This window comes from Labeo rohita, chromosome 18 (genome assembly GCF_022985175.1).
Source record: "Labeo rohita strain BAU-BD-2019 chromosome 18, IGBB_LRoh.1.0, whole genome shotgun sequence".
NCBI classification, from domain to species: domain Eukaryota; kingdom Metazoa; phylum Chordata; class Actinopteri; order Cypriniformes; family Cyprinidae; genus Labeo; species Labeo rohita.
The window spans coordinates 31,895,106-31,908,071 of record NC_066886.1 but is presented as its reverse complement, the minus strand read 5'-3'; the positions used below and the strand labels follow the sequence as shown (position 1 = coordinate 31,908,071).

At 35.7% G+C, this 12,966-nt stretch overlaps 1 protein-coding gene across 3 annotated transcripts in view; it reads left to right on the top strand.

Moving 5' to 3' along the window:
• The window catches only part of veph1 (ventricular zone expressed PH domain-containing 1), a 124,462-nt gene extending 112,337 nt beyond the window's left edge, over positions 1-12,125 (top strand). For all 3 annotated transcript variants that reach the window (XM_051135283.1, XM_051135282.1, XM_051135281.1), the window contains exons 13-14: positions 6,101-6,237; positions 10,317-12,125. In XM_051135283.1, the coding sequence (XP_050991240.1) occupies positions 6,101-6,237; positions 10,317-10,553 (374 nt within the window). In that variant the 3' untranslated portion in view covers positions 10,554-12,125. The remainder of the gene's footprint in view (positions 1-6,100; positions 6,238-10,316) is intronic.
• Positions 12,126-12,966: the final 841 nt, after the last annotated feature.

Here is a 12,966-nt window from a genome sequence, read left to right as displayed (position 1 = left end):
GAAGTGAATCCACATTCTCAGCAGGAGTTGCTGGAATCCTGTCTGACTGTCGGAGCTTCTTTCTTTGGTTACTCTAAATCAACAGTAAAGCAGAACGCTGGCTAAAGCCCAGAGAAAAACATATAACATAACCAGCCAGCATAAAAATAAACACTGGCCTTGCTTTCCCCACAGTGACTAGCAATACCCTCACTGCATGAATTTACAGTTGTAGGAGAACTGGAATAAACAACACTTACCTCAAAAGATATATTGATGTATTGGTAACATGGCGTTCCAAACCTCTTACTCATACTTTTTTTTAAATCGGCTGTTGATGTTTTCTGTTCTGCGTGTGATTGGAACTGCCAAAACCCAGATTTCCAAATGGGCTGCATCCAGATTAGTATGATACAGTATACTGTTTACTACAGATTAATACTTCGCTTGTGATGGGAGCACACATCTAAGTGTGCCACAAACAGGATCTTGTGTAATTTCAGAAAGACCAAACAATCTGTCTTACTTTGGACACGCTGAGTATCTGTTTTTGGCCTCTGCTCTTATCATTATGTATGTTCCACTTGAATGAACACAAACAGACAGTACAATATCATATACACAATAAAATAAACAGAGAACAAAAATCAATTTACAGGCTTTTATTTAGAAGCACAGATGCTTTTAATGTTCCGGGATTTACAAAACATACATTTTCTATTTGTTCTGCTCATGCTCTCACAAACACACATAAGTGCTTTGATGCATGCATGCCAGAGAAAGACAGAGAGAGTAAAAAAATCAAAGACAAATGAAAGAAATAATTTGGAATTCATAATAGAGAATTATTATGTTGCTTATGGGATAAACACACAATAATTCAACTATCAATCATTACCAGCAGACATCTGCAGAAAGTTTTGGATTGAAACAACCAGAAGAACAACTATTATCTCCCCCTAAAGCTTATCATTTGTTCTGCAATTTTTTTTTTTTTTTGTTACCTAAAAGTATTTTACCATTTTAAGAGTTTTAGCACTCACATGATTTCTTGTTTTCTGCATTCTCGTAAGTTATGAAAACTACTACATATTGTAGAATGAAAAAGAAAAATTATCAATAGAAGTAGCTAATTTTCCTCTCTATTCTTTTGTCTTTTTGACCATAATGGATTTGGGCTGTCCCGTTTTAGAGGTCTTGGCATTCAGCACTCATTACTCATTGTGTATTTGATATTAATATTCAGTGTGTTTATTTTCTAACTAATTTTAATAACAGATCAACATTCTCTGAGGGTGAAGCACCTCCTTTTGCTGACCGTTTGTTGAAGAAAAACAAAATACTTATTTTTTTATGGTTTTAGCTTCTATTTTGTATCCAATATCCCAGAATTAAATGATTATACCAACCTAATAAAACAAAAGTGTCCCTTTTTTGTTTTCCAGGAAGCAGAGGCAGGTCAAATGTAGTAATTTCTACCCCAGTGTTAATCAGTGCTTGAGTGTTTTCTAATTCACAATGAGCTTATCACAGTTAGGTGATTATTGGAGATCTTGCTTAATCTTAAGCGGGCTATCAAAGCGCTGCAGATTCTCATCTGTTTTTCTTGCTGAAAAAAGGAAAACATCAGACAATGGGCTGCTTTGTACCATCCTGGAAGGGCTATAACACAGCTTCCTGTTTAACTGAAATAGACCCATGAGAGAGATCTGTGAAACGATTTGTGTAGTTCAGACAGACCCAGCAAACACAGGCAGGAGACGCAATACTCACAGTGCCTGAAACCACACCAGATATTTCAACGTGGTGGTAAACACTGAGCAACGCTCTTTTGTTCATCTAATGAGAAAACTTTACCCATAATTCTCAGTGTGTGTAAATAACATGGAGTCGGTCCAGCAGAGGATAGCTGTGCGAGAGAAGAGTATTGTGTTTTGTTGAATGCTAAGTGACTGTTTCTGTTTCCTTTGGAGAGAATATAGCTCCTTTCACACATATTATCTTTAATGGTAAATTACTGGTAAATTACCCTTTTTAACAATACCAGTAAATCAGTTCTAGCAATTTTCCGGTATGAGAAGTTGTCACTTTTCCAGTAAACAGGCAAAACCATGCTACAGTATGTGTGAACAAAAAATAAGATTACCGAAATGAGCACACATAAGGTCTGGATGCGTTGACGTAAGAAGTCTGCTTTGGTGCCAATCATGAAGTTCTGAGAGAGATGACATGATTTTTCCGGGCCGTTTACAGTACACTGCAAAAGAAATATATATATATATGTATATTTTAGGGGTGTAATGGTACACAGATGTCACGGTTCAGTACGTACCTTGGTTCGGGGGTCACGGTTTGATACAATTTCAGTACAACAGGAAAAAAAAAACAACAAAACTACTATGCTTGTTACGCTGTTTGTTTTCATTTATTTTTAAACAGACAGTAATACAAATTACAATTTTTTTCCACCTAGATGTGAAAAAACTAAATATTATGTCAAAGTATAATGTTATATATAATCTTCAGTACATATACATACAAGGAATAAATACTTGAAATATATTTGATTTAGTTAACAGATAAACAAGGGCGGGGGGCGGGGGGAAACAGTGTGACACATAACGTAGCCTATATATGCTGTTTCAGTTCATTTTTGCGACAGAAATGAAACTCAAATAGCAGAAAGTGACATCCTATTTGTTTTCTTTAATGTACAAAAGAACTTTTACAGTGATGCAGTATTAATAGGACAATAAATGATTTTAAGTTGCACACAAACACAAAACAGATCAGTTCCAGGCTTCCAGCATTGCTAACTTGACAGCGTAGTTGGTACTTTATCAAAATAAAACACAGTGAACCAAACGCGCCCGCCTCACTGTGTCACTGTTAGAATGTGACTGAAGTACTAAGTCTATAATTTACATAATAAATAAAAGTTTAGCATTTGGATACATCGCAAATATGGAAATATTATGGAATATTTGGATTTGTGCAGAGTGCAAGAGGTAGGATACAAGAGCACAAAGCTCCATTTTGCAGACAGTTGAAAACATTTAAAGTAACGTTATACTCCTTTGTCAGTGAGAGACGCATTCAGAATCAGCACATGGTCACTGTCTAGTGGGCTTTGTTTTCAAGTGTGCAACTCCTGGCATTCGCTATTCTTCTGCCAACAGTTATCAAACAGAGTTGCATTACTGTGGGTGCCCACTTCTGGATTGAGGGTGATTTGCCTGTATTCGTTGTAAGACCTCATGCACCGAACCGAGATGCCCATACCGTGACGGTTCAGTACGAATACATGTATCGTTACACCCCTCATATATATACAGTGGGTACGGAAAGTATTCAGACCCCCTTAAATTTTTCACTCTTTGTTATATTGCAGCCATTTGCTAAAATCATTTAAGTTCATTTTTTTCCCTCATTAATGTACACACAGCACCCTATACTGACAGAAAAACACAGAATTGTTGACATTTTTGCAGATTTATTAAAAAAGAAAAACTGAAATATCACATGGTCCTAAGTATTCAGACCCTTTGCTGTGACACTCATATATTTAACTCAGGTGCTGTCCATTTCTTCTGATCATCCTTGAGATGGTTCTACACCTTCATTTGAGTCCAGCTGTGTTTGATTATACTGATTGGACTTGATTAGGAAAGCCACACACCTGTCTATATAAGACCTTACAGCTCACAGTGCATGTCAGAGCAAATGAGAATCATGAGGTCAAAGGAACTGCCTGAAGAGCTCAGAGACAGAATTGTGGCAAGGCACAGATCTGGCCAAGGTTACAAAAAAATTTCTGCTGTGCTTAAGGTTCCTAAGAGCACAGTGGCCTCCATAATCCTTAAATGGAAGACGTTTGGGATGACCAGAACCCTTCCTAGAGCTGGCCGTCCGGCCAAACTGAGCTATCGGGGGAGAAGAGCCTTGGTGAGAGAGGTAAAGAAGAACCCAAAGATCACTGTGGCTGAGCTCCAGAGATGCAGTCAGGAGATGGGAGAAAGCTGTAGAAAGTCAACCATCACTTCAGCCCTCCACCAGTCGGGGCTTTATGGCAGAGTGGCCCGACGGAAGACACATGAAAGTCCGCATGGAGTTTGCTAAAAAACACCTGAAGGACTCCAAGATGGTGAGAAATAAGATTCTCTGGTCCGATGAGACCAAGATAGAACTTTTTGGCCTTAATTCTAAGCGGTATGTGTGGAGAAAACCAGGCACTGCTCATCACCTGTCCAATACAGTCCCAACAGTGAAGCATGGTGGTGGCAGCATCATGCTGTGGGGGTGTTTTTCAGCTGCAGGGACAGGACGACTGGTTGCAGTCGAGGGAAAGATGAATGCGGCCAAGTACAGGGATATCCTGGACGAAAACCTTCTCCAGAGTGCTCAGGACCTCAGACTGGGCCGAAGGTTTACCTTCCAACAAGACAATGACCCTAAGCACACAGCTAAAATAACGAAGGAGTGGCTTCACAACAACTCCGTGACTGTTCTTGAATGGCCCAGCCAGAGCCCTGACTTAAACCCAATTGAGCATCTCTGGAGAGACCTAAAAATGGCTGTCCACCAACGTTTACCATCCAACCTGACAGAACTGGAGAAGATCTGCAAGGAGGAATGGCAGAGGATCCCCAAATCCAGGTGTGAAAAACTTGTTGCATCTTTCCCAAAAACACTCATGGCTGTATTAGATCAAAAGGGTGCTTCTACTAAATACTGAGCAAAGGGTCTGAATACTTAGGACCATGTGATATTTCAGTTTTTCTTTTTTAATAAATCTGCAAAAATGTCAACAATTCTGTGTTTTTTCTGTCAATATGGGGTGCTGTGTGTACATTAATGAGGAAAAAAAAATGAACTTAAATGATTTTAGCAAATGGCTGCAATATAACAAAGAGTGAAAAATTTAAGGGGGTCTGAATACTTTCCGTACCCACTGTATATATATATATATATATATTAGGGATGCAACAATACAGTTAGTCCACGGTACAATACGTAATATTTATTTTGAAAGAGGTATTATTTTTCAGATTTTTACACAAAATAGGATGGGTTTTATTTATGCTGGATGCCAAAGGGTACCCTTGTATAGAAAATCCACATATGCGTCAAAGAGATAACGCTGGAAATAAAGCCAGGAAATCTCTAATATGAATAAAGGCATTGCTATTGCTGTAACTGAATAAAAGCAAGATATAACGTTAAATGTTTTGAATGATGAAATGTAAGGACAATAAACACTCGTCTGCAATAATATATGGTTTATCTGTGTTCTTCAAGCCATGTCACACACTTCCTGTCTCCGGAGGTACCTTCTTTTGATTAAATTTTGAAGGCAGCGTAGATGTATCCTTCGCTGCTTTAGATATCCCATAATTCTGTGCGTTCTATTCCGTGACGTTTGAGCGAAAAAAATAAAGATGGCATCTGAAAGTTGCGTTAGGTGGTCAGTTTGTGTGTAAATGTATATTTCTGACTAAGTTTTTGCACTTTTGATGTTGTGCGTGGTTTCAGCACAGACAGGGGACACGCCCCCAGCGTTTAAATGTTTTGATACCTTATTTTCTTAACTTGCCGGGTTTTTTATCATTCAAATTTGTCTTTGTCTGTGACTGACTTTTTTTATGGAGCACAAAAAGAGAAAATTGAAACGTGTCAATGCTTCTGTTTTTCATACAATGAAAGCATCATAAAACATCATAAAAGCACAATTACAACAGTCTATCCACCTTATTTTTCCCATAAGAGTGGGCACGGCCATTTGTAAATGTAATGTGTCTGGCTTCCGGTCTCATCCGCTTCTAGCTATATCATTAGCTGTACAAAACAGCTCGTTTTGCTGCTTGATATTGCAAACTGGTGTGTCTTACCATATTAATTTAATGTGTTATCTTAATTTGGAGCACAATGGTTTGCAGTGCAAACAGTTTTACCATTTACTGCACTTCATTATTCTTCTCGTTATTTCCCTATGGCGGATTATGAACTGGAGGTCTAACACATTACCAGAAAACAGCTTCTGCATTGAAAAATAAGGTGGATACAACAGTGATTCTTCCCTCTGCTTTAATGATGTCTGACCATTTTGACTGTTTCTGCTCAGTTGTTAACCAGGATGGCCAGCCACTCATTGAGGGAAAGCTGAAAGAGAAACAAGTGCGCTGGAAGTTCATCAAAAGGTGGAAAACACGTTATTTCACCCTTGCTGGCAACCAGCTTCTCTTCCGAAGAGGAAAATCAGTAAGTGTGTCATTTACAAGACCTCAGAGTGTATCATTTTTGCATTCCTCACTATCATTTTGAAAATAAATAAATACAATTCAGCAGGGAGAAATTAAAGTGATCAAACGTGACATTACAGACTCTTAAAATGTTACAAAAGTTTTCTATTTCAAATGAATGCTGTTCACTGAAATTTCAATTTATCAAAGAATTCTGAAAAAAAAACAACAACATATTACCAGTTCCACAAAAGTATCAAGCAGCAGAAAAAATAAAATAATAAAATAAAATAAAATAAAACACTGTTTTTACTGTATTTTAATCAAATAAATGCAGCCTTGGTGAGCATAAGAGATTTAACAAAAACAGTTTAAAATATTATCAACATATTCCTTACAACTTCCAGATCTTCTGAAGTCAAATGATAACACTTTGTAAGAACCAAGCCAAAATCTAAGCTGTTTACTCAGTCTTGCTTTTCATGCTGCTTTTAAACACGTCTCAGAGTTTGACAGCGATGCCAAATTCTGACGCTTCCTGTGTGTCATGTGACTGATTGCGAAGTAGCAAGTTTGAGAAACACAATGACAACTAAGAGTAATGCCAATTATTAGTGAACAATCACTAAAATTTATGTTTGTTTCTCACAAAAAGCTATTGTATTGCTTTCCAAGGCTATTGTACTACTTCGTCTGATCACTGGTCTGGTTTCAATAAATTGAATAGAGCAGGGTGAACATAAATCTACTTTGTGGTCCACGAAAGAAAGAAAGTCTTTCTTATAATGACAGTGAGTGAATGCAGAGAAAATGTCAGTTTTTGCATGACTGGTCGTTTAATTAATTTGTTTTTCAAATTTCATCTCCTTGTAATCAATTCATTACGGTATCATTTTGACTGGGGGGCAAATGTCCTCCTTCAAGAAATTTCTGCATGTCTCCCTCATGTTCCCATGCTTCAGACTGTGACTAAATTGGTTGTTTACTGTAAGGAAAACACTGGACACTGTGTCCGTATGTGTTTTTTTTTTTGTCCGATATAATTTCTTGAGGCAGCATTAGATTAGAATTATATTTGAATTAGATGCAATGTCTATAAATGATGCATAACTAATTCCTGAAACATACAGAAAAATACAGCAGATAATCCCAGTTAAAACAAGCCCAAATGAATCTAACATGGTACTTAAATCCTGAAATAATTCTCAAAGAGCAACTTGACTTGCTAATTTAACTAAAACAGTATCTTATGGGAAAACTAGCCTTCTTGCGTCTGCTTTTGAATCTTCAACCACCACAAAAGATTGCAAACATGCTATACAGTGTTTCTGAATGACCATCTATATTGATGTTTTGTTTTAGAAGTTAATGGCTCACTAGTAATGTTATTAATCTAGAGTCCTGCTTTCTGGAATGCGCTCATTTCTTTATATAAAGCCAAAACTTAATCTTGACATTCCCCAAAGCTTTCCCTGTAGGGATTTATATGAACTAAATAAAACTAAAATGGCTTGTCAGAATCTCTCTGTTGTGTTTAAACAAAGCAAATACCCTGTTTACTATATGTCCATTTAACTTGGAGCCATTTAGGGTTGGGCAAAAGAGAATTCCTAACCAAAGCCATGACATGCAAACAGTGACTCAAAACTGACACAAAGCCATCAAAAGCTTAGTAAAAATGAATTAATTTGTCAGAGCTGTGGGCACATCAAATATTGATTCATTGTAAATCTTAATCTGGAAAAGCGATGCGTTGCTACAGTCTTGACAGCGACTTTATTTTACCAGGCGTGGAACAAACGCTTCAATTTGATTCTGAGGGCAATCTGGTCTCTTGTCATGGTATCCTGTTTTTATTATGCCTTTAATTTGCTTGCAATTCTGTAGTTTTTCTTTTATTTTAATGCTGCTTATTCTCATCACTGGGCACAAACAACGATAAGCCTCATTTTGGCAAACTCTGCGCAGCGCCTCTTAAAAACAAGTTGAGAGACAGACAGAATAATAGAGCAGGAGAACTGGAGCCATCAAGAGAGGACATGCATGCTTTGATCCTCCAACCGAAAACCGCATAACCCAAACCACATCCCATGTGCATTCCCATCAGGGATTAGTGGTTGACTAGTTGACTAGTCACTGAAAGATTGTGTATATTATGTAAATGGACCCTAACCCTTGTGAAAAAGAAGTGTGTTTAATTGTCCCTAATGTGCACTTGGATGTACTTAAAGGCACAGTATGTAAGTTTTCGCCACTAGAGGGCACATATTCAAAACAAACAAGAAACAAAGGCGTAGTTTGATAATGCTGTGATTGAGTGTGGAATTATAGGAGCCGTTGTCTTCATCCTCACAGCCGATGCAGTCCAATGAGACTCAGGCGTGTTCATGGATGAGCTAATGTATTAAAGACTTATTAAGGTCACTGTAGTATGAAGTAGGGTGGGCTGAAAGCGGTAGAAACAAAACGAGGACGCTGGAGCAATTGCTAATATAGGACGAGTGCGATACATGGCTTTATTATGCCCTAGTCGAGCGCTTATGCTTCTTCCCGTCATGTGTGTGGAGGAAAAAGCAGTGCTGATTTATTATACTAGATACATTTGAGTGTGTTGTAAGTTCTGTTATAATGCTACTCTGTGTGTTCGTCACCTGTCTAATAAATTGCATTTTAAAGTGGCTACAAAATAAAACTGGAAAAATGAGGGTGTATGACGTCATTGGCAGGCGACGCAATGACACGGTCCATTACACTAGTTAAAATTGCTTATTTCTCCGGATTTAAACATTCTTCGAAACATTTGGGATAATGTAAGTACACAAGTCAGCAAAATAAAGTGGTTTTAGTGGTTTTTAGATATTTTAATAAAAAAAAAAATCTTACATATTTTGCATTTAAAATCTAAAAACTTTTAAAGCACATTTAAATCATGATGTTTTAACATTTAAAATTTAAGTTGTGCTTTAAAGAACACTTATTTTAATGTGTTGCCTTACTAAAGCACATGCAGAGTACCTAAATATAATTTTAACTGTAGTTTAATATATTTAAAAAAATGTACTAAACTGCAACTTCATCATTGCAAATGTGTAATTATAAATATATTTAAATAAGTTTAAATAAAAATGGCATTCAAGTATATTTTGTGTACAATAAATGCTACTTCAGTGGGTTAAGCACTCTTAAATTGATTAACTGCATTTAGAATGTTTTAAAATGTTTTCCTTTTAATTAACATGCAATTAAATGTGCAAAAACATTAAATTTAGTTGCACTTAATGACATTCTTTTAAAGAATATTATTTATGTATTAAGTATGCTATAGTGAAAAATAAATATACTAAAATGTACTTAAAATACATTTATTTCATGCTAAGCATACTACACATACATTTACATATTATGTACTTAATAAAAGTACCCTGCAATTGTACTTTGAGTATACTAAACTAGTATATTTAAAGTCTGCTAAATTCTAACAACTAATTTTGTACTTAATGCACTTAATGCAATTTAATTGTGTGCAAGTAGTGCAAGTCCAACTAAAGATATACTGAAGTATATTTGATTGTGCTAAAGTGAAACTATTGCAAGTATACTTTAGGTACACTTTTTTGCATTTAAAGACCGATACAATTTAAAGATCATACAGTCTTCATCAATAGTGGCATTAAAACATATTTTAGGCTTTAATGTTAAGAAATGTGCATTGTGCACAAGTAGTACTCCAAATGAAGTTTAATTACATCTTTTTTTGTAATTTTTATATCAGTAAGTCTCGAGCGATATGTCATTAAATATGATAAAATACCTAAACTATACTTAGTATAAAATAAATGCACTTTATATCTATTACTTTTTTACTAGGTCTGATTGGAGTCAGGTGACCCTAAGAGTAAAGTAAGTAAAAATTCAAAGCAGATCCTCTGTGGTGACCGCCAATGAAACAAAGTTTACTTCCAAGCTGTAGGCGAGGTGTAGAATCTGACTTACTGGCTCAATGCACATGGCTGTTGTCCATACAAAGCTTTCTGAATGTTAGAGCGTAAAGCATTAGCTTTGATTGATGGCACTTTTTTCCCCTCTTGTTACTCACAGAAGGACGAACTGGACAACAGCACAATTGAACTCAGCAAAGTGCAAAGCGTCAAGGTGGTTGCAAAGAAGAGGCGTGACCGCGGGCTGCCCAGAGCCTTCGAGATCTTCACCGATAGCAAAACCTACGTGCTGAAAGCTCAAGACGAGAAGCACGCAGAAGAGTGGCTGCAGTGCATCAACGTGGCCGTGGCCCAGGCCAAAGAACGTGAGAACCGTGAGGCCACCACATACCTGTGATGCTCGTTCTGCTGAGGTGTGGGTATGTGTTATTGGCACGTTATCTCATTATGACAACTGATCTACGTCAAAGACAAAGGCCCTGTCTCAAATGCCACCTTGCAGTTATCCTTCACCTAAATTCACCTAAAGACTGTCAGTTGGTAGTTTGTATGGTGAGCTTGGCAAAGGGCATCAAAGGCACATTGTAGCCAAAAAGGAAAACCCTTCAGAATCATGAAATGATCAATGGGACATCCTGCAGACTTATGGCCTTCTCAGATGTGTTTGGAAAGGGCACCAGGCCACAAGTCAACATCAAGTGCGTCATTTGGGACATGACCAAAGAAAAGAGTGACGTACAATGAGGCTGAACAACATTGAGCTGTGCCTGTTTTACACCTCACACTGACGGTCGTTGTGGGGGTCATATTTCAATGTTCTGATTCATTTCATCTTTGTCTACCAGAAAAATATAGAGGAGTTACTCCGCTATCACGTACAATTAGGCCTGTCATGGTTAACATGTTAACACATGCAGTAAATAAGTTTAACACTTAAATATTTAAACCAATGCCACATTTATTTAATTAAATATTATATACTTACTGACTTACTGTCTCATTCTATTTTGTGATTTCGCTTCTTGTTTTTTTGTGCAAATGAGATGAGTAACATTTATGATATAAGCAAAATATATAGATTTATGAACCTAATAATTAAATAGTCTTCTGATTTTATTTTCTTTCCTTTAAAATTAACCGAGTGTGTTAGCATGTTAACAATAGAGATTAAAATGTTTAATCCAGGAATTCCCAAACTTTTTTTTTGTTAACCAAAGTCCTTCGATGTAATATTACTTGTATTTACATGAACTACACCCTGAGATTTTAAATTAATATTTAATAATATTTTAATAACGCATTTACATGTTCACTGTTTTCTGCTAAAAATATTACTTCTAATAAAAAATAACAAAAAAATGTATTAGTAGTAGTAGTATATTTTAAATAATAAAAATAGACAGAAACATAGTTAACACTTTACAATTAGTTAACTACATTAATTAACATGGACTAAGAATGAACAATACTTCTACAGCATTTATTAATCTTAGTTAATTTCAGCATTTACTGATGCATTATTAAAATCACAATTTGTGTTGGTTAATGAGAGACTAATCCAGTGTGAACTAACACAAACAAACAATGAACAACTGTATTTTTATTAACTAACATTAACAAATATTAATAGCGTAATAAATGTATTGTTCATTGTTCGTTCATGTTAGTTAATACATTAACTAATGTTAACAAATGACACCGCAGTGTTGGGTAAGTTACTCCAAAAAAGTAATCTACTACAAATTACTAATTACTTCTTTAAAATTGTAATTTGATTACATTACTGATTACTGCATTTAAAGACTAATCAGATTACTAATTACTTTACTTTTAAGTTGGTTTACTTTTCTTTTCAAGTTATTAAACCCAAAAAATACACAACAAAGAGAAACTCATAGTTGTTTCATTAATTTAATATTGACTGAAAAATTACATAAGTATCATTTGTATACACTCCCAATATCAACAAGGGGGGTTGTAAAATAAAGAAAACAAATAGTGTGCTTTCTCTATTCTCAGTCTCCATGAGTATGGAACGAGTGACTAAAATGAACCAAAATGACATACAGTATAAATACAGTATATCTAAAGAAATCTTGAAGTGTCTATTATTAAATGAAGTAAGTCATGTCGAAAACAAATATTATCTAATAAAATAATCAGTACATGAAATCATCTGCATTTTCTGCAGTACTCATCTGCATTTTAGCTTGAATTCTCCAGTGATTATTAAAGGGCATACTGACGCCCAAAACATGATTTTAACTTCATATTTTTTTAACACTGCATTTGTTACTAGTAATGTAATTTTATTGGCATTAGTAACTGTAATCAGATTACATAAATTAAAAATGTAACAGACATTAAAAGTAGTTAGATTACAGTAACGCGTTATACCCAACTCTGCATCTTATTGTAAAGTGTTACTGAAATATGTTACTGTTGCATATTACACTGTAATATAGTACTGTTGTACAGTACGCAATTTGATAATTATAATGAAATGCCCATTTATTCTTTCAGTATAGTTCATTAATAGTTTTTTATCAACTCAAGAACCCCTTGCAATACTTCTGTTTGGGAAACCCTGGTTTAATCAATTGACAGCCCTCCTTCCTCATGGCATACAGTAAACACAAGGCTTTCCTAATCTTTTCATAATTTTATTGCCAGCTCCTCTGCACTCCAAGAATACAGCAAGAGCCAATGTTATCCAGCAGTAGTATTATACAACGTTTAGCACTCAGTTATGAAATCATGTGAACTGTTACAGCATACAGCAATAAAAGAATTAAGCTGGTTTGATTTCA